Source organism: Bos mutus, chromosome 8, assembly GCF_027580195.1.
Source record: "Bos mutus isolate GX-2022 chromosome 8, NWIPB_WYAK_1.1, whole genome shotgun sequence".
In the NCBI taxonomy this organism is placed as follows: domain Eukaryota; kingdom Metazoa; phylum Chordata; class Mammalia; order Artiodactyla; family Bovidae; genus Bos; species Bos mutus.
In genome coordinates, this window is record NC_091624.1 from 29,319,642 (window position 1) to 29,343,116 (window position 23,475).

General features: G+C 36.6%; 1 protein-coding gene across 1 annotated transcript in view; it reads left to right on the plus strand.

Moving 5' to 3' along the window:
* ZNF782 (zinc finger protein 782) overlaps nt 1-23,475 on the plus strand; it is a 90,833-nt gene that overhangs the window by 60,953 nt on the left and 6,405 nt on the right. The window contains exon 4 of the mRNA XM_070375287.1: nt 19,234-19,329. Within this exon, the coding sequence (XP_070231388.1) occupies nt 19,234-19,329 (96 nt within the window). The remainder of the gene's footprint in view (nt 1-19,233; nt 19,330-23,475) is intronic.

Sequence of the window (23,475 nt, forward strand, 5' to 3'; positions counted from 1 at the left end):
TTTCATACAATTTTGATTAGACATACTTCACCTTGTTCCTTCTCTTAAATACAGCTAAAACCCTAGACATTATATATAAAACAAACATAATACTTTGGACAGTGGGTTAAAAAAACAATCCAGAAACACCAACAGAACAGACAAAAAAAATAAATAAAAGCCCAAGTAAAACCTGCTTCCTCTAGACGGGGAAAAGAATAGAGGCGGCATAGAAAAATAGAAAATTTTAGATAGCTGCCCTACCTCAGCTAAAACACCATGGAAAAACTGAAGCCCATCTGCATTAGTAAAGACTGACTTCCATCATTCCGCTCTAACAAGTACCACTCCACCTTTCCAATAGCATGATGACAGAGAAAGCCTGATGGGGAACCAGGACTTTCAGCAGTGACTAGCAGCAAAAAGTGGCCCCAGTCCCTCCCTCATGGTGTCTGGTGAGAGGCCAAGTGGAGAACCTGGACTTCAAACCTCATCTGGCAGTAAAAAGCAGTATCTCTCTAGCTTCCATGGTGTCAGAGGCAGCCTACTATAATAGAAGATAAAGAAGATTCACAGTCACATAACATAATGCTTAGAATGTTCAGGATGCAGTTGAAAATATTAACAGTAACAAGTTATAAGGTGAATTAAAGCATATGGATAAGTTAATGACAGCAGTAGCACAAGGGATGGCAAAGATCACAGGGAATAAGCTATTAACAGGTGCCTGCACTAAATTAGAAGTGAATTGTTACAGTGTTACTGTAATACAGACACAGATTACTTTAAAATGTATATTGTGAACACTGGGCAACCACTAGAAAGATTTTAAAAGAAGTGTAAATGATACACTAAGAGAAGAAATGAAATGGATTCATATAAAAAGAATGGCTACAAGAGTAATACACCATGATAACACTAACCAAAAGAAAGTGTAAATAAATATATTAATTTTAGACAAAGTATACTTTAAAACGTGGAAGATTACCAAGAATAGAGAAAATTGTATACTGAAGTCAGTTCTCTAAGAAGACATTAAAGTCCTAAATATTTATGCACCTAACATAAATTCAAATACAGGAGGAAATTCAAATTCAAAATACAGAAGGAAAAAACTGATAGAACTGGAGAGACAGTTAAATCCACTATTAGAGTTGGAGCCTTAAACTCTATTCTGTCACTATTAATAGATCAAGAAGGCATAAAATTAATAGGGATATAGATGACCTGAACAGTGCTGTCAACCAGTTTGGATACTGATACATACACACATACATATATATGTGTACACACACACACACACACACACACACAGACTATTCCAGCTATGAGAGAATACACTTTATTTGCAAGTATACATGAAATATGTATTCCAATACTTTGTCCACCTATTGTAAAGAACCAACTCATTGGAAAAGATCCTGATGCTGGGAAAGATTGAGCACAGGAGAAAAAGGGGGCAACAGGATGAGATGGTTGGATAGCATCATCGACCCAATGGACATGAGTTTGAGCCAACTCTGGGAGATAGCAAAGGACAGGGAAGCATGGCATGCTGCAGTCCATGGGGTCGCAAAGAGTCAGACATGATTTAGCAACTGAACAACAATGAAACCACAGATACATTGTTAACCAAAATAGAACACATTCTAGGCCAAAAACACACTTCAACAAACTTAAATGTATAGAAATTAAAAGTATATTCTCAGATTACACCAAAAGTAAACAAGAAATCACATATAGAAAGATAGCTGGAGTACTCCAAAATATTTGCAAATTAGCCAAAACATTTCTAAATGGTGCATGAGTCAGAAAAAGAGGTTATAAGAGAAAGCTTGAGAATTTTTTAATGGAAAAAAAAAAAAAAACTTGTAGATGCAGCTAAAGCAGTACTCAGAGGTTAGTTTATAGTACTAAGTGCACATAGTAGGAAAAAAGATCTAAGGTCAGTAACCAAAGTGTCCATCTTAGGAAACTAGAAAAAGGAAATTAAACCTAAAGCAAGCAGAAGAAGGAAATAATAACAAAACAGAAATCAGTGAAATTGAAAATAGGAAAAAAATGAAGAAAAATAAAACAAGTTCTTTAAAACGATCAATAGATTAATCCCTAGCTAGGCTAACAGAGAAAAGAAGAAAGACAAATTACCAATATGAGTTATAAAAGAACAGTCAGCACTACTGATCCCTTAGACACTAAAATATATATAATAAGGGAATACTGCAAACAGTTCTCTGCCCATAAAGTTGATTATTTGAATGAAATAGACCGATTCCTTGAAACACAAATGTCCATATGTACTTGTGATGAAATACCTTGAATAGTTCTATATCTGTGAAAGAATTTTTATTTAGAGTTTAAAACCATCTAAAAAAGAAAGTGCCAGACATAAATGATTTCACCAGTAAATTCTATCAAATTTTTAAGGAATAATACCAATTCTGTACAAACTCTTCCAGAAAAGTAAGCAGCAGGAAAGAATTCCCCACCATTTCATTAGTCCAGTATTAACATACAATGGGAAAACTAGAAGAAAGCTACAGACTTAATATTTCTCATGGACTTAGATCTAAAATCTTTTATAAATATTAAAAAACCAAATACAGCAAATTTGTTTCACTGCAGAAAGGCAAGACTGGTGCTACATGTATAAACCAATAAATGTAAGTCACAGTAACAGACAGTAAGAAATACTGTGTGATCATAGCAATGGAAATTTTTTTAAATTTCCAAGGCATTTGTATATTTGCATCCCCCACAATATCGTGTTGAAATCCCAGCCTTCAAAGTATTTAAAGGTGGGGCCACTTGGCAGTTATTTGGTCATGAGGCCAAAACTATCATAAATGGGATCAGTGTCCTTAGAAAAGGAACCCCAGAGAGCTTACTCACCATTCTATCATATGAGGATACCTCAAGAAATCAGCCATCTCTGAACCAGGAAATGGGTCCTCATCACACAGCGAATTTATTGGCACCTGGATCTTGGACTTCCCAGCCTCCAGAACTATAAGAAATAAATGTTTGTTGTTTATAGACCACGCAGTTTATGGAATTGTTACAGCAGCCTGAATACTAAGACACAATTCATTGCGAAAAAAGTAAAGAATCACTCTCAGAAAATTAGGAATATAAGAATATGACCCAATAAAGGATGTATATGAAAGATCTAATGCTAACAACATACTTGTTGTGGGAGATAGAATACTTTCCCTCTAAGTTAGAAAATAAGGTAAGGATCAATTTCTTATCAGTATTATTTAGTGCCTTACTAGAACTCCTTACTAGTAAAGTAAGGTTAAGAAAAGGGGGAAGAAAGTATATAGATTGAAAAGGAACAAATAAAACTGCGTTTATTCACACATGACATTTCCTATAGAAAACCCCCCAAAATATACCAAAACATTCCTGGAAATAATAAGCAAATATAACAACTTTACAGGATCCACGATCTATTTGTAAAAGTTATTTCTGTCCTGTATATTAAAAATGAACAATTGAAACTTAAGTACAAAAAATAATAATAATTGTGTTAAAAAGAGGAAGTCAGATCAGAACAGTCGCTCAGTTGTGTCTGACTCTTTACGACCCCATGAATCACAGCACGCCAGGCTTCCCTGTCCATCACCAAGTCCCGGAGTTCACTCAAACTCACGTCCATTGAGTCAGTGATGCCATCCAGCCATCTCATCCTCTGTCGTCCCCTTCTCCTCCTGCCCCCAATCCCTCCCAGCATCAGAATCTTTTCCAATGAGTCAACTCTTTGCATGAGGTGGCCAAAGTACTGGAGTTTCAGCTTTAGCATCATTCCTTCCAAAGAAATCCCAGGGTTGATCTGCTTCAGAGTGGACCGGTTGGATCTCCTTGCAGTCCAAGGGACTCTCAAGAGTCTTCTCCAACACCACAGTTCAAAAGCATCAATTCTTTGACGCTCAGCCTTCTTCATAGTCCAACTCTCACATCCATACATGACCACAGGAAAAACCATAGCCTTGACTAGACGAACCTTTGTTGGCAAAGTAATGTCTCTGCTTTTGAATATGCTATCTAGGTTGGTCATAACTTTCCTTCCAAAAAGAGGAAGTACTTAAGGATAAATCTACAAAATATGTTTGCAGAAAACTACAAGATGCAGATGAAAGAAATTGAACAATATCCAAATAATGGAGAGATGTTTTTTATTTATGGATTGGACAACTTAAGATATCAGTTCTCTCTGCTATCTTGATCTATAGATTCAAGGCAGTATCTGTCTTGATTACAGTAAATTTTTATCAGTAAACTGATTCTAAGATTTATATGGAAAATCAAGGGATCTACAATAGCCAAAATGAATCTGATAACAGAGATGATATTTCCTGATTTCAAGGTATATAATATTGGTGAAAGAATACTCTTGTTATTGAGTGGAACAGAATGGAAACTTGAGTAGATATACACAAACATAATAAAGTGAATTTTGACAAAGTTCAAAGGCAATTCAATGGAGAATGTATAACCTTTCATCAAGTAGTGCCAGAACAATTGAATGTCCATATGTTATAGAAACAACAACCTCAAATTCAGGCCTCATATCTTACCCAAAAATAAGCTTAATATAGATCATAGGCATAAGTGTAAAATGCAAAATAGAACCATCTAGAAGCCAAAAACATAGAATATCTGAGAACTAGGATTGTCAATACATTTTTACATACACCACCAAAAGAAGATTTATGAAAGAAAAAAATTGATATGTTGGACTTCATTATAATTTTAAAATGGTGCTCTGAAAGACACTGTTAAGAGAATGAAAACAAAAACCATGGACTGGAAGAAAATTTGTTAATTGTACTGTTACTCAGGAATTATACAGAATATACAAAGAGCTCTTAAAATTGAATAGTAAGAGATAATGATGTCAGTAAAATAGTGAGCTAGAAAACTCCAAGCTCTCATTCCCCCGTAGAAACAATGTTTTAAAAGTTTGTCAGAACTCTGAATAGTGAAGTTTTAGTTAAGCAACTAAACAAATACATGATCGAGAAAAGGTCATCTACAAAATGGTAGAAAATTCTTTAGTGTTTTTACTCATCTTTGTCCCACACACTGCTGAGTACAGTGATGGTCTTGGTCTTGAGCAGATGGCTTCCCAGTTCCCAGGTCCTTCCTCAAACCAGAAAATTTACAAATTAATTTGCAAATTATTTTGTATGTCTGTTCTGACCTATCGTGGGGGATACCTAAAGGGTTAACTCAAGGTGTTCATCTGTTTCACATAATACAGAGTACAGGCAGGAAAAGTGACAAGACATGCTCGTAAAAGACACAAAGCATACTACAAGTCCATAGATGCCTGGGGCAAGAGATTATGAGTGGAGATATACAATAGGCCATGTAAGACAAAGAGGATAAGCTGGGGAAAGATTCTTGAAAATTAGGACACTCAAAAGTAGCCAAAAACATAGGTGAATTTAAAAAGCCATTGACTTGCCTGGGCAAGACACATACTCAGAATCTAAGACTGGAGAAGACTTTAAGCTTCCACCACAGTCTGACTTCTGGCATAAAACAAACCTAGGTAAGTGGTGACGGAGTGCCACAGAATAGATCCAGTTTGCAGATAGGGAGAGGTGGTTCTCTCATTTTTGTGTTGTTTGTTTTGGGCAGTTTTTTATTTTTTAGCTTCTATCAAGGAATTCCATCAAAATATCAGCTAAATGTGAACCAAAGGAACAGAGAGTTTGGTGATCCACACAATACAAGCAATTGACTGTACAAAAAAATAGTTTGGGTAAATCTCAAGACACTTGGACTACTACAGCCTCCAACAGTCAAAATAATAATAATATTAGCAAACCCTGGGAAAGAGGAAAATCTGATTTCCAGAGTTGACACATTTTAATAATCAAATGCCCTATTTTCAATGAAACATCACAAAGTATACAGAGGAATGGGAAAACATGCCTCATTGAAGGGAACAAAATTCTTTGACAGGAAAAACCACCCTTGAGGAACCCAGACATCAAATTTTCTGGAGAAGTACTTTAAGATAACTGTCTTAAATATGACCAAAAAGCAAAGAGAAAACATGGAAAAGAACTAAAGGACATTAGGAAAACAACATATGGATAAAATTAGAACAGCAAAAAAAAAAAAAAAAAGGAAAAATTAAAAGGAACAAAACAGAAATTCTGCAGTTGAAAATTTTTCTGAAATGCAAAATTCACTATAGGACTTCAACAAGAGACAGAAAGACAGAAAAAGAGCTAGAAGATAGGACAATTGAAATTACCTAATCTGAGAATCACAAAGGAACAAGAATGAGGAAAAGTGAACAGACCAAAAGACTTTCGGGGTACCATCAAGAGGAAAAATGAATGCATAGTGTGAGTCCCAAAAGAGAAGAAAGAAAAAGGAATAAAAAGTTACTTGAAAAAATAATGGCTAAAAACTCCAAACTTGATGAAATACATGAATCTATAAATCCAACAAGTTCAATGAACTCCAAGTGTAAGCCCCAAAAGACCCAAACTGAGAAACATACTCTGTCAAAATATATACAGAGAATCTTAAAAGCAGTGAGAAAAGTGACTCATCACATGCATGGGACCCTGAGCACAATTATCTCCCTATTCCCCCCAGAAACTTTGGAGAACAGAAGGCAGTGGGATAATGTATGCTGAAAGAAATGAACTGTCAAGTGAGAATTCTATATCCATAGGAAATGGCAACCCACTCCAGTGTTCTTGCCTGGAGAATCCCAGGGACGGCTGAGCCTGGTGGGCTGCCATCTATGGGGTTGCACAGAGTCGGACATGACTGAAGCGACTTAGCAGCAGCAGCAGCAAGATAGTGCTTTAAAATTGAGGGAGAAATTAAGAAATTCTAAGAAAATTAGAGGGAGTTCATTACCACTGGAGGTGCCCTTAAGGAATGTTAAAGGAAGTCCGTCAGGTTGAAATGAAAGGATGTTAGATGGTGACCGGCATCTAAAATCTCCAGTAAAGCCCAAGGTATGGACAAATAGAAAAGCCAGTTTTAGTTTTCATTTTGGTGTGTTGCTTCACTTTTTATATTCTGCAAAACTAACAAATAAATAAAAATGATTATGCATCTATATTATTGGGCTCACAGTGTAAACAGATGTAATTTGTGAGATGAGTAGCATAAACGTAGAGGACAGAACTGTAGGGGCTTTCATATGATTGATGTCAAGATGATATAGATTTAAATTAAATTCTTATAACTATGTATATAACCCCTGTGATAACCACAAAAAAAATCTACAGAATATACATAAACAAATGAGACAAATCAAAATTTATCAGAACAAAACAATCAGCTAAACACAAATGGTGCTAGTCATGGAGAAAATGAGGGCAAAAAAACTATAATATATACCAAAAGCCGGTGGCAAAGTGGCTGAAGTAAGTCATTCCTTGTCCGTAAATACTTCAAGTGTAAATGGATTAAACTGTATCAAAAGAGAGAGATTGTTAGAATTTTAAAAATGAACCAACTTTATGCTGTCTTATAAGAGACTTAATTTAGATCTAAAAACACACTTAGGTTGAAAATGAAAGATGGGAAAAGATATTCTATGCAAATAGTAACCAAAAGACAGTAGAGGAGGCTATTCTATTAATAGACAAAATAGACTTGGAGTCAGAAACTGTTACAAGAGGAAAAAAAAAAGAACATTATATATTGACAAAAGGGTCAGTCCACAAAAAAAAAAAGAAATGCATAAGCATATATGTATCAAACATCAGAGTCTCAAAATATATGAAGCAAACACTGACAATTGAAGGGAGAAACATATGATTCTACAGTAATGAACACTTCTGTATTCCACTTTCAATAATGGATTAAACAACCAGAGAAAGATTAAATAAAGGACTTGAACATCATAAAACAACTGAACCTAACAGAGAAGACTCCACCCAAGTTCAGTAAATTACATATTTTTTTCTGATGTGCACGTGGATCATTCTCTAAAATAGACCACAAAACAAGTTTTAACACATTCTAAAAGACTGAAGTCATATGTAGTGTCTATTCCAAACACAATAAAAATAAATCATTAAAAGAAAATAGAATGTCATAAATATATAGAAAATAGAAAGTGAAGTCACTCAGTCGTGTCTGACTCTTTGCAGCCTCATGGACTGTAGCCCACCAGGCTCCTCCGTCCATGGGATTTTCCAGGCAAGAATACTAGAGTGGGTTCCTATTTCCTTCTCCAGGGGATCTTCCCGACCCAGGGATTGAACCCGGGTTTCCCTCATTGCAGGCAGACGCTTGACTGTCTGAGCCACCAGGGAAGCATATAGAAAATAGCATGCTCTTAACCAGTGAGTGAAGAAATCACGAGAGAAATTAGAAAATATCTTGAGACAGTAAAAATATAAATACAATATACCAAAACTCATGGGATATGGTGAAAGTAACACTAAGGTGGGAATTTATACCTGTAACTACATATATCAAACAAGAAAAAAGCTCTAAAATCAATGACCTGACTTTACACCTTAAGGAAGTAGAGACCAAAGAACAAACTAAACCTAAAGTTAGCAGAAAGAAGAAGATATTATAATACAGATTAGAAAAGAGATAAATAAATGGATAAACAAGAAATCAGTGAAACCAAAAGTTAGTTCTTTGACAAAGAAGCAAAATTCACAAACCTTAGCTAGATGAATAAGAAAAAAAAAGAAGGCTCAAATTACCTAAATCAGAAATGAAATTGGGGCAATATTACCAATTCCACAGAAATAAAATATTTATGAAAATACTATGAGTAATTATATGACAGCAGATTGGACAACCTAGACGAAATGGTCAAATTCCTAGAAACCCTTTGTCTTCCAAAACAAAATTATAAAGAAATAGAAAATAACATAGATCTATATGTAGTTTCTAGTATAATTTTCCAATTAAGAGAAACCAAAGTTCCTTGGAGAAATGGCTGGTTCTAGAGCTGGAACATGGAACATGCAAGATGAGTATGTAAGAACATAAGTATGTAAGAACTCAAAAAACAGAATGATGGGGGTATGTCAAAGACCATAGGAGCCTAACCGAAAGACCTTGCAATAGCTAAAGCTGCAACAATTTGAACAATAAAATGATAAATAATAAAATAGTGTTGGTTTATAACTCAAAGTATAAATTACTTATGAGTCCATACTAGTAAGTGTGGTTGATTAATACAATTAATCATACAGATAAGTATGATTAAGTAAGTAAATGGGAGAGAACCGTAAAATCTCCAACACAGAATTACTAACAATATAGTTACTGTACCTTCAAGGAAGTGGAGCAAAATTTCCCATGACTTGCTTCCCTTGTGGTTCAGTTGGTAAAGAATCCACTTGCAATGTGGGAGACCAGGGTTTGATCCCTGGGTTGGGAAGATCCCCTGGAGAAGGAAATGACTACCCATTCCAGTATTCTGGCCTGGAAAATTCCAAGGATTGTAAAGTCCATGGGGTTGCAAAGAGTCAGACATGATTGAGTGACTTTCACTTTAGTGGGTTTTGCCTAGTGACTTCCTTCTCAGAGTACAATATAGGGACTTAGCTGACAGTCTGACGTTTAAGACTCCCCACTTCCACTGAAGAGGGCACAGGTTCAATCCCTGGTCAGAAAAAAGATCCTGCATGCCACTCTGCATGCTAAAAATTAATAATAATAATGATAATAAAGAATATGTATCAGGTGAGGTTGGGAAGTAACTACATTGGAGAATCCTGATATAATTTTAACCAGGTTATCATCATTGATTAATCATATTGATAGCATGTACCCTTGATTTGGTGGGGTAAGAATGAGTCATTTTACCTCTGTGGTCCTTCTCCCAGAAACACAACACCATTTTTAACTATGAGAAAAACATCAGACAAACCAAAACTGAAGCCTTCTTACAATGTCCTCTAAACTGTCAAGATTATATTTTAAAAAATGATTACTTATAGTCCAGAGGAGGCTAAAGAGACAAGATAACCAAATATAATGTGGTATCCTGGATGGAATTGTGGAACAGGAAAAGAAAAATGATTAGGTTAAAAAACAAGGAAATCTGAATAAAGTATAGATTTTACTTAATAATAGTGTATCATTATTATATTAATTGGTACGTCAAACATGCTAGTGATAAAGAATGTTAACAGTAGGGTAAGTTGGATACAAGTTATACAAGAATTCTCCTTTCTCTCTTTGCCATTTTTCTGTTAATTTAAAAGTATTCTTAAATAAGACATGTATTGGGGGGGGGCTCCTCAAGGCATGAGTACAGCAGAATGGAGAGGAAAGGGAGAGGGGAATCACTGCACGACAGAACAATATAAATGGCTCAGTCATTACAGAGAAAAAAAATAGAATACAGCTAAGCAGAACATCTCTAAGGGAAGGTGCATTATTTGGGCAATCTGATTGTTGCTGCTAATGCTGTGGTTTTAAAAAGTGAATCCAAAATTAGAATAAGCTCACTTTGAGTAGAATTTAATATGTAAGTTTTTAACTTATATGCAGAGTACATCATGCAAAATGCTGGGCTGGATGACTCACAAGCTGGAATCAAGGTAGCTGGAAGAAAACAACCTCAGGTATGCAGATTATACCATTCTAATGACAGAGAGCAAGGAGGAACTAAAGAGCTGAGGATGATGAGGGTGATGAAAAAGCTGGCTTGAAACTCCACATTCAAAAACTAAGATCATGGCATCTGGTCCCATCACTTCATGGTAAATAGGTGGAGAAAAAGTGGAAACTAGTGACAGATTTTATTTTCTTGGGCTCCAAAATCTCTGCGGAGAATGACTGCAGCCATTGCTCCTTGAAGAAAAACTAGGACAAACCTGGACATCATATTAAAAAGCAGAGATGTCACTTTGCTGACAAAAGTCCATATAGTCGAAGTTATGGTTTTTCCAGCAGTTCTGTATGGATGTGAGAGTCGAACCATAAAGAAGGCTGAGTGTCAAAGAATTGATGCTTTCAAATTTTGGTTCTGGAGAAAACTCTTGAGAGTCTCTTGGACAGCAAGATAAAGCCAGTCAATCTAAAGGAAATCAACCCTAAATATTCATTGAAAGGACTGATGCTGGAACTGAAGCTCCAGGACTTTGGCCACCTGATATGAAGAGCTGACTCACTGGAAATAACTGTGATGCTGGGAAATAATGAGAGCAGGAGAAGAAGGGGGCAACAGAGGATGAGATCGTTTGATGGCATCACCAACTCAGTGGACATGAGTTTGGGCAAACCTAGGGAGATAGTGAAGGACAGGGAAGCCTGGTGTGCTGCAGTTCATGGGGTCACAAAGATTCAGACAAATCTTAACAACTGAACATTAACAAGAATAAAAAAGTGTGGTCTAAATTTCAGTTCCATCCTCTTCACTTAATTCTATTTTGTTAATATATCAGAAAGGTAATCTGAAGTTTGGTACAAGGGTAAAGATTTCCAAATTAAGTGACAAGAAGCATTAACTCTGAGTTGCAATGTAGAAACAAAGCTGGCATATCTGTTGTAAATACATGAAAACAGTAAATTCAGAAGTGGAAAGATATTTAAAGTTTAACCAAAACCTAAAGCTAGATTTCTTTCTCTTTAGATATTGAGACATAAAATGCATCTGTTGATTCTTTTGAAGTTTGGGCTTATGAAGATCTTCTGTCAGGCTTCCCAGCCTGGGGATCCAACAGAGGGACTGGGAATCCCCAGGGAATCTGAACTTGAAGGCCAGTGGGATTTGATTATAAGACTTCCACAGGACTGGGGGAAACAGACTCCAGTCTTGGGGGGCACCAGCAAAATCTTGCATACACCAAGACTCAGAGGAAAGGATCTGTGACCCCACAGGAGACTGAACCAAAACTACCTGCTGGTGTTGGAAGGTCTCCTGTGTAGGCATGGATTGGCAGGCGCTCACCACAGGGATGGGGGCACTGGCAGCAGCAGTCTGGGAAGGTCCCCCTTGGTGTAAACCCTCTTGGAAGTTGCCATTAGCCCTACTAAAGAGCCCATATACCCAAGGCCTGGGTAGCTTCAGGCCAAAAAACTACCAGGGAGGGAGCACAACCCCACTCATCAGCAGGTACTTGAATTAAAGCTTTATTGAGCATGGCCCTGCCGAACAGAGCAAGACCCAGTTTTTCCCCACTGCCAGTGCCTCCTATCAGAAGCTTACACAAGCTTTTTAACCTCCATCAGAGGGCAGACAGAAGAAGCAAAAATAACCACAGTCCCACAGTGACTAAAACAAAAGCCACATTACAGAAACTTAATTAGCTTGGAAAAGCAGAAAGTTATGTCCTAGATGAAGGGACAAGATAAAACCTCAGAAAAAAACAACTACATGAAGTGGAGATAGGCAACATTCCAGAAAATAATTCAGAATAATGATACTGAAGATGATTGAGGATCTTGGAAAAAGAATGGAGGCAAAGATTGAGAAGATGCAAGAAATGTTTACCAAAGACCTAGGAGGACAAAGAACAAACAGGGATGAATAATACACTAGAAGAAATCAATAGGAGAATAACTGAGGCAAAAGAACAGATAAGTGGCCTGGAGGACAGAATGGTGGAAATCACTGCCGCAGAACAGAATATAGAAAAAAGAGAATGAAAAGAAATGAAGACAGCCTATTTTAAATAATAGGCTGGGACAGACCTCTGGGACAACATTAAACGCACCAACATTTGCATTACAAGGGTCCCAGAAGGAGAAGAGGGAGAGGAAAAGGACCTGAAAAAATATTTGAAGAGATAATAGCTGAAAACTTCCCTAACATGGGAAAGGAAATAGGCAACCAAGTCCAGGAAGCAGAGAGAGCCCCAGGCTGGATAAACACAAGGAGGAACACACTGAGACACATAGTAATCAAACTGACACAAATTAAAGGCAGAGATAAAATATTAAAACCAACTAGGGAAAAACGACAACATAAAAGCTCCCATCAGGCTATCAGCTGATTTCTCAACAGAAACTCTACATACCAGAAGGGAATGACATGATATATTTAAAGTGATGAAATGGGAAAACCTACAACTAAGAATACTCTACCCAGAAAGAGTCTTCTTCAGATTTGTTGAACAAATCAAAAGCTTTCCAGATAAGCAAAAGTTAAGAGAATTCAGCACCACCAAACCAGCTTTACAACAAATGCTAAAGGAACTTCTCTAGGCAGAAAACAAGAAAAGAAAAAGACCTACCTACAGAATATAAACCCCAAACAATTAAGAAAACAGTAATAGGATCATACATATCAATAATTAGCTTAAATGTAAATGGATTAAGTACACCAACCAAAAGATATATAGACTAACTGAACAGATGAAAACACGTGCATGTATCCAGTTCCACTTAACCACATGACTCTACTTGATCCCCCCAGATTGTATATAATTATTTTATATTGTTAGGTTAATCATGTTCCCATTATGACTTGCAACTGTAATTATATTTTTGTCTATTGATTGTGAAAACTGATAAACATCTTTCTCTATTGTGATTATGTAACTGTAGCAATACCATGGTATCATCATTGGTCAACAGAAAAATGATAGAATTCTATATCACCAAAAGTACCATTTAATAGAAAAACCTGTAATCACTTTTTACAATTCAGATGCATAAAATTCAGAATTATCTTAGAATTTTTTGAAAATGCCCAGGTTTTGATTTTTTTTTTCACCAGAGCTCCAGATATGTTTCTAATGAGTAGCCATGTTTAAAGACTGCTGGAATATATGAAGATCTTTTTTGATGTTCTTTCTCAAGCCTTTATCAAGCATAGTAGAAACAGCTCTTGTATACACATATATAAATAATATGTATAATATATATATATTTTAGAAAACCTATGAATTTTTCTAACTAAAAAATTTATGGCATTTTTATTGTACCTGTTTGACTTAGTATAAATAGAATGTTAGATTTCTAACTTAAATAGATATGCAACAAGCAACAAAAGTTTACTGTATAGCACAGGAAGCTATGGTCAATATCTTATAATAACCTATGCCGCTAAGTCACTTCAGTCGTGTCCGACTCTGTGTGACCCCGTAGATGGCAGCCCACCAGGCTCTGCATCCCTGGGATTCTCCAGGCAAGAACACTGGAGTGGGTTGCCATGTCCTTCTCCAATGCATGGAAGTGAAAAGTGAAAGGGAAGTCGCTCAGTCGTGTCTGACTCTTTGCGACCCCGTGGACTGAAGCCTACCAGGCTCCTCCATCCATGGGATTTTCCAGGCAAGAGTACTGGAGTGGGTAGCCATTGCCTTCTCCATATAATAACCTATAATGGATAATAATTTCAAAAATAATATATGCGTATATGTATGAATCACAAAAAGAATTCTACTTTTTGAAATTTAGGAATGTTTATCTTTTTGCCAGTTTTTCTAAATGTCCTATGGACATCTAATAACAATGTATGAGATACAAAATTTTAAATATATTTGTATAGGATATGAGTACTATAAATAGAAATCTATTATATTTAAATTATTAATGACCTCATTCAAGGTGCTTCTATTATTTTTTCTGCACTTGATAAAATATTCTCAGAGAAATGTTATTATGTCTTACAATGATTATATATTTTTTGCTTTCCCTTATATTTCTTATTTTTGTTTTATGTATCTTTGTTTCTTGGTTGTTAGGTATCTAATGGTTTATGATGTCTATCTTCTTTGAGAGTTGTATCTTTTATTAATAAAATATTCATCTTTGTTTCATTTTAAGAGAAAAAAAGACAATTTGGTACTGACACAAAAACAAATATAGATCAGTGGAACAGGATAGAAAGCCCAGAAATAAACCCATGCACCTGTGGTCACCTAATCTATGACATATGAGGCAAGACTAAACAATAGCAAAAAGGCAGTCTCTTCAATAAGTGGTACTGGGAAGACTGGACAGTTACATGTAAAAGAATGAAATTAGAACATTCCCTAACACCATCTACAAAAATAAACTCAGAATGGATTAAGGACCTAAATGTAAGACTGGACCCTATAAAACTCTAAGAGGAAAACATAAGAACACTCTTTGAAGGAAATGGCAACCTACTCCAGTATCCTTGCCTGGAAAAATCTCATGGACAGAGGAGCCTGGTGGACTGCAGTCTGTGGGGTCGCAAAGAGTCAGGCACAACTGAGCGACTAACACTTACTTACCTACTTGACATAAATCAGAGCAAGATGTTTTTTGACCCACCTCCCAGAGTAATGAAAATAAAAATAAACAAGTGGGACCTAGTTAAAAGCTTTTGCAGAACAAAGGAAACCACAAACAAGACATAAAGACAACCCTCAGAATGGGGAAAAATATTTGCAAACAAAACAACTGACAAAGGGTCAATCTCCAAAATATAAATAATTTTAACTTACATAGTAAAAAAGATCATGCAGTTGACAGTGTAAACACAGGAAACAAATCAATCATTTGTGGGTGGGTAAGCCAAAGAATGCTTAAACTACCACAAAATTGCACTCATCTCACATGCTAGTAAAGTATGCTTAAAATTCTCCAAGCCAGGCTTCAGCAATACGTGAACTTCCAGATGTTCAAGCTGGTTTTAGAAAAGGCAGAGGAACCAGAGATCATATTGCCAACATTTGTTGGATCATTGAAACAGGAAAGGAGTACCAGAAAAACATCTGCTTTATTGACTAAGCCTCTAACTGTGTAGATCACAGCAAACTGAAAAATTCTTCAAGAGATGGGAATACCAGACCACCTGACCTGACTCCTGAGAAATCTGTATGCAGGTCAAGAAGCAACAGTTAGAACTGGACATGGAACAACAGACTGGTTCCAAATAGGAAAAGGAGTATGTCAAGGCTGTATATTGTCACCCTGCTTATTTAACTTATATGCAGAGTACATAATGCAAAATGTCGGGCTGGATGAAGCACAAGCTGGAATCAAGATTGCCAGGAGAAATATCAATAATCTCAGATATGCAGATGACACCACCCTGATGGCAGAAAGCAAAGAAGAACTAAAGGGCCTCTTGATGAAAGTGAAAGAGGAGAGTGAAAAAGATGGCTTAAAACTCAACATTCAGAAAACAAAGATCATGGCATCCGGTCCCATCACTTCATGGCAAATAGATGGGGAAACAATGGAAACAGTGAGAAACTTTATTTTGGGGGCTCCAAAATCACTGCAGATGGTGACTGAAGCCATAAAATTAAAAGACACTTGCTCCTTTGAATAAAAGCTATGACCATCCTAGACAACATATTAAAAAGCAGAGACATTACTATTGCCAACAAAGGTCCATCTAGTCAAAGCTATGGTTTTTCCATTAGTCATGTATGGATGTGAGAGTTGGACTATAAAGAAAGCTGAGTGCCGAAGAATTGATGCTCTTGAACTGTGGTGTTGGAGAAAACTCTTGAGAGTCCCTTGGACTGCAAGGAGATCAAACCAGTCCATCCTAAAGGAGATCAGTCCTGGTTGTTCATTGGAAGGACTGATGCTAAAGCTGAAGCTCCAATACTTTGGCCACCTGATGCTAAGAACTGACTCATTGGAAAAGACCCTTGTGCTGGGAAAGATTGAAGGTGGGAGAAGGAGATGACGGAGGATGAGGTGGTTGGATGGCATCACCAACTCAATGGACATGAGTTTGAGCAAGCTTCAGGTGTTGGCGATGGACAGGGAAGCCTGGCATGCTGCAGTCCATGGGGTCGCAGAGTTGGACACAACTGAGCAACTGAACTGAACTGAACTGAACTTATAATAAATATTGGTAAATTTCTCAGCAACTCTGCATGCCTCATCTACATAAGTTTAAAATCCCCAATATTCCTAACTCTCACTATTTCCCATCTCCTACAGTACATTATTGTTGTTTTAAAACACAATTTACTATTTTTAAGAGTTCTGAAAATGATAAAAGTTTATTTTATTTTTATCCACTTGTGTCCAGATTATGGTGCTCTTTTTTTTCTATATATTAATCCAGATTTCCACCTGATCTCATTTTTCTTCTAGCTGAAGAATTTCTTTCAGAGAATTAACTTTCCTGTAATATATATCAGTTGGTGATAAAGTCTTTAATTTTTATTTGTTTGAAAATGCCTTATATTAGTCATGTATAAAATTCTAGGCGGGCTTTTTTCTTTCAGTACTTTAAAATTGTTACTTCATAGTCTTCTGACGTATAATTTGTGACAAAAAGTAGGCATCCATTCTTTTTTCTTCTTCCATACATATTATGTCTTTTTCTATTCAACATTTTCTTTTTATCTGTGACTTTAGCAGTTTAATTATAATGTATCTTGGTGTGGTGTTCTTCATGTTTCTTCTCCTTGGCGTTTATTTAGCTTCTTAGGTCCATGGATTTATACACTTCTTGGGTTTCCCTTGTGGCTCAGCTGGTAAAGAATCTGCCTCTAATGCGGAAGACCTTGGTTCAATCCCTGGGTTGTGAAGATCCCTTGGAGAAGGGAAAGGCTACCCATTTCAGTATTCTGGCCTAGAGAATTCCATGGACTGTATAGTCCATGGGGTTGCAAAGAGTCAGACACAACTGAGCGACTTTCACTTTCACTTTGCTTTCAAAAATCTAACTTTTGCCCATTATTGCTTTTTCCATTCTCTCTTTGTTCCTTCTGAAATGCTAGTTACCCATATTAGACAACTTTATCCCATAGGTCAGAGATAACTGTTTATTATTTTCTAGTCTGTATTCACTGTGGGTTTCTTCTTTCATAGTTTTTAACCTTAAAGTTATCCATTGTGCCTTTTGTCATTTAACCTTCCATATGTAGTGTGTGTGTGTGTGTGTGTGTGTGTGTGTATATACTGTTATTAATCTTATCCATTTTTTTTGTTTCTTGTTTGGTTGATTTGTTTACTCATTTCAGATATTTTTCATATTGAGAATTCCAGTTAGGAACTTTTTTTAATAAATTCTCTTATCATATTCTTGAACATATGGAGTATTTTTACTGTTTTAATGGCCTTGACTATTAATTTTATGTGTCGTTTCTTACTCTGTGGCTTACTGATTCATTTTTCTTCTTGATTACAATAATATATCCCTTTTATTCATTTTAAGTAATTTTTTATCGAGGGCTAGATGTTACAGATTTTATGTTGTTAAGTGGTAGTTTTGCTGTATTGTCTGAAATCTTCTGGGCCCTTTCCTAGGATGAATTTAAATTACTTGGAATTACTTTAATCCTTTTAAGGTTTGCTTTAAGGTTTGTTATATTGGATTCAGAACTCATTTTACTCTCAGACTTATTTGGCCCCCCTACCAAGGCAATAAATGCCCTTCTGGTTACTGTATCCAATTGGCCATGGGTTAGGAAGTTTTATATCTCTCTGTGTGCTTTGTGAAATTTCAGCCTATGCTTTTCCACTGGTTTTTCCCCAACCTCAAGTGTTTTCCTTACATTTTCAAAAGTTAGTACTCAGGAGACCCTTCTGCAGATCAAAGACTCTGTATCTTTCTTCTCTTGTATTTTCTCTTACAAATCCTATTTGTCATGACTTTCTTGAGGTCCAATTCTATCGCCTTAACTTAGTGAGTCCACCAAGCGGTTTTGGTGGTCTCTTTTTGTTTAGGGTTGAAAACTCTCTAAGCAATAAGCTTTGGTAATCACAGGGCTCACCTCATTTGTTTCTCTGTTCTCAAGTATCACTGTCTGTATTGCCTGTTTTCTAAAGTCTAAAACCCATTTCATACACTTTGTATGGTTTGTTTAGATGTCTGATATGGAGGTGTGTGTGTGTGTTTGTGTGTGTGTGTGGTTGCTTCAGTCGTGTCCAACTCTGTGATCCCATGGACTGTAGCCTACCAGGCTCTTCAGTCCATGGGATTCTCCAGGCAAGAATAGTTGAGTGGATTACCATGCCCACCTAGGGATGTAACCCGCATTGCCTACATTAGCAGGCAGGTTCTTTACCACTAGCACCACCTGAGAAGCCCTCATGGAGAGGTAAATTGGTTCTTCTACTCCATTATGGCTGGCTATAGAGTCAGTCCTGATGAAATCTTGTTTAAGGAACAGACATTGACAATTTTAGAACTTAATGTTATTTAGGCTTGTGACTTACGGGTTTAAGAAGAGTGATCCTTTATAAGTATAAGAAAATGGTTTTTGCTATCATTCCCTCCACCAAAAAAAATTCTAGCAAGCACCCTCAATGTGCCATTTCTGAAGCTGTACCTTTCTTCACATTCAGAAACAACGAAACCTATGCAGCTAACTCAAGTGCTAAAGTATTTCCCATTTACAGGGTACTGCTTTACAAAGCCAGAACTGATCTTCATGTTGGAACAAGGAGAAGATCCATGGTTATTAGAGAAAGAATTTATAAACAGAAGTTCCCCAGGTGAGTTACTGAATACTGGCAGAAGGCATCCAAGAAAATCAGATCCGAAGTGATCACCTAGATAGAAGTCAGCAGTTTGAAATGTTTTTCAGCACTCTCCTATTAGAGGTCTTTACATTTGAAATTTTAGAAATAATAAATCTAATAAAATGTGAGAAGGGGACAACTAAAAGCAATGGAATGTAAGCATGTTGATATTCTCATCTTTAGAAGATGGGAGCTAAGTATACCCTTTGAAACTGAAAAATTAAGTAATGGATGCATATTTAACAGTAAAAAGATAAAAACTAAGAAAAGTTAATAAACTGAAATTGGGAGTAACAGAGCAGAAGAGAGAAATAAATTAATTTTATCATTATATAATAAATTACTAGATACAATCAAAATTAATAGATGATTAAGAAATTGTATAGTTAGAAAGGATAAAGACTAGAGCAAAGTGCAACCCTCCTAATTGTTAAAAGTTATTTACATTTGACAGACTAAAGAAAACAGACCTATTAGTAGAGAAATTTCTTATAAATACTGTATCAGGGTCCTCAGGATCATCATCAGGTTTATTAATTCACCTGGAGGACTCAGCACACAGGCATACTCGTAACTAAGATTTATACCGTGAAATCATACAGAGCAAAATCAGTAAAGAGAACAGATGTATGGGGCAAAGTCAGTAGAAAACCAGTTATGACAACTCGTGTGAAATATCTACCTGGAAAGTTCATTTGCAATGAAGAGTCTGATGCTGGGAGGGATTGGGGGCAGGAGGAGAAGGGGACGACAGAGGATGAGATGGCTGGATGGCATCACTGACTCGATGGACGTGAGTCTGAGTGAACTCTGGGAGTTGGTGATGGACAGGGAGGCCTGGCGTGCTGCAATTCATGGGGTTGCGAAGAGTCGAACAAGACTGAGCAACTGAACTGAACTGAACCCAGAGTTTTTACTGTAGGCACCCATATATCAAAATTCTAGGCTTTCTGATAGAAGCTAATTATTCAGTATAAATATATTTTTTGTACAAACAGTTTAAGCACATTGAGCCCCTCTTAGCAATTCTGGGAATCCTGGTAACCATCTTGAAATCTGAGTTCCCAAATGCTAGTTAAGGGCTCATCTTGTAAGCAGGCTTTTCTAAGGGTAACAGTCTAGGCCTGCTGTGTTAAAAATTTTCACCACAAAAGCTATGCAAACATACAACATAAAACAGAGGAAGACAAACATATCTGACATATCAACTCTCAATGTAAATGGATTAAATACACCTATTAAGAGAAAAGGCTATCATATTGTATCAAAGAAATTGTTCTTGCTTAGTCACTAAGTCATGTCTGACTCTTTCACGACCCCATGGACTGTAGCCCTCCAAGCTCCTCTGTCCATGGGATTTCCCAGGCAAGAATACTGGAGTGGGTTGCCATTTCATTAGCCAAGGGATCTTCCCAACCTAGGGATCGAATCCACGTCTCCTGTTTGGCAGGCAGATTCTTTACCACTGAGCCACTAGGGAAGCCCATCAAATAGTACATCTACAAAATAGTTTAGGAAGTTTGAAAATGCAGTCATGGATTATTAAGCCAGTAAACATAAAAGCAACTCAGTGTTTATTTATTTCAAAGTTCAGTTCAGGTCAAAAACAGGTGGAAAAAGGACATTTTGATAATGCTAAAGAAGATAATTTTTAAAGGATATAGAAAAGTTCAAAATATTAGTACACCAAATAAATTGTCATCAAGATTCAAAAAACAAAAAACTGCAAGAGTTATAAGGAGAAACAGGAACTCATTAGAAGTAGTCAACCTTAATATCCCTCTCTAATTTTGTTTCACACCCTGTGGACTCTAGAATGTGTGTGTGTGTGTGTGTGTGTGTGTGTGTTAGTTGCTCAGTCATGTCTGACTCTTTGCAACCCCATAGACTGCAGCCCACCAGGCCCCTCCGTCTATGGGATTCTCTAGGCAAGAACACTGGAGTGGGTTGCCATTTCCTTCTCCAAAAGGAACTATAGAAAGAAAGAAACTAAAGTCGCTCAGTCGTGTCTGACTCTTTGCGACCCCATAGACTGTAGCCTACCAGGCTCCTCCATCCATGGAATTTTCCAGGCAAGAGTACTGGAGTGGATTGCCATTTCCTTCTCCAGGACTCTAGAAGAGTGCCTGGCAAACTGTGGCCCACATGCCAAATCCTGCCTACTGATTGTTTTGGCAAAGAAACATTTATTGGAACACAGCAATATCCATTTGTTTACGTATTCAAGCTACAAGGCAGACTTGAATAGCTACAGTAGAGACTGAATAACCAGTAAAGCCTAAATCATTAACTCTGTGGCCTTTCACAGAAAAAGTTTACCAACCTCTTATCTAGAAATATAAATAGCATATTTTATAAAGATGAATGTAGTATGTTCTGAAAACAAAGCTATGCAAACACGGTACATAACTAAATTTATAGAGGGATGCAAAGAATATCACAGTGAAGGTTTTATTTTGGAAAAGTGAGCAAAGCTTCATAAAGCATAGCTATGGTGCTATAGATTAAAATGTGAACTATTATTTTAGGTACAACCAAGAAAGAGAAAATGCTTCTCATTTATGGGTTTTCCTTCAATTTTAAGATGCCTCTTGATTTTGGTGATGGGTATTTACTGTAAAGTCACAGATATGGGTGCTTTTATCCCTTTATAAAGTGAATGATATACAGGTAGTAGCTTCTTTCAGGTCTTAAAATAAATGTTGCTTAAATTTGTGAGAAGGATGTTACAAATTTTGTTTTTTGTTGTTAAGATTTGGGAAAATAGTGTGCCCTACCTGAAGGGCACCTACGTTCTCAAGGGTTCTAAGGCTAGAATGGAGGATAATTTAGGGAAAGAATGTGAGTATGAAGTTATTGTTGGAAATGAACCACTTAATGAGGACTGATACGCTATCAAAAATTAGAGCAGAAAATAATGTGTACTAGACAGGAAACCTGGGTTCGATCCCTGGGTCAGGAAGATCCCCTGGAGGAGGAAATGGCAACCCACTCGAGTATTCTTGCCTGGGAAATTCCATGGACAGAGGAGCCTGGTGGACTATAGTCCATGGGCTTGCAAAAAATCAAACACAACTGAGTATGCATGCATGCTCATGCTAAGAGGATTGGTAGCAAGAACACATAATGAGCATATAGTTAGTGTAAAACTTTCTTTTTCTGAATTACATCACTTTAATCTTTCATCTGTTGGTACCTAAGGTAGTATAACCAAAGCCTTCAAATATTTTTAGCATGGGCATGACATTTTTGCATGGAGTGTGGGTAACAAGAGGACAATAGCAGTCAAATGTTCATAGGAAATTTGTGGTAAATAAATATAAAAAAGGATACTTAAAAGATTTTTAGGGCCAACTTGAAACATAATCCTTAAGATCTTGCAGTGAATAAAAACTAGATATGTGGGAAAATAGATGGAAATTAAGGATTGGACAGGAGCAAGACTAGTCTGGAGGACATAAGTGAACAAATTAAAAAAAAGGAAAGTAAAGATTTGATGATTAAGAGGGATTCACTACTGAACAACCCTGATATAATACCAAGGCACTAGAACCAGGAAAGAGGGGTAACTCCAACACAGGCAGAAAAATTACTTTAACTCTCATCAGGTTTCTCACTTCCACCTATACACTTATGTTTCTGATTCTTTCTTTCAACGTAAGAAAGTTGGTGCCATGATTTTTGTTTGTTTGTTTGCCATACATGTAGCTTGCAGAATCTTAGTTCCCAGACCAGGGTGGAGCTCCAGTTGGAAACATACAGACTAGTGGTTTTCTTATCATTGTACTCTATGTTTCACTGTGAATATAGTCACTGGTGTGCTTCCCTAAGGCAAACTCTATCTCAGTAAAGCCACTAAAAGCAATTCTCCATTGATACATTTTGTTATGTACTTAGAGCAAAATCCTTGTCGAATTCATTCCAGTCTTTGTTTTCTCTGTTCCCAGGATTCAGCTCTCTTAAATATATTCTCTTTTCTTAATTGTTGCTTTCCTTTATATCCTCTTCTTTTTCCAGTTTTGAAAATTATGGTTTAAGTTACCAAAGATATGTGTAATTTCATTTCTAGATTGCTCTCTCTTTTTCCACTAGAAAAAGTTTTTAACAACAAAAGAAGAG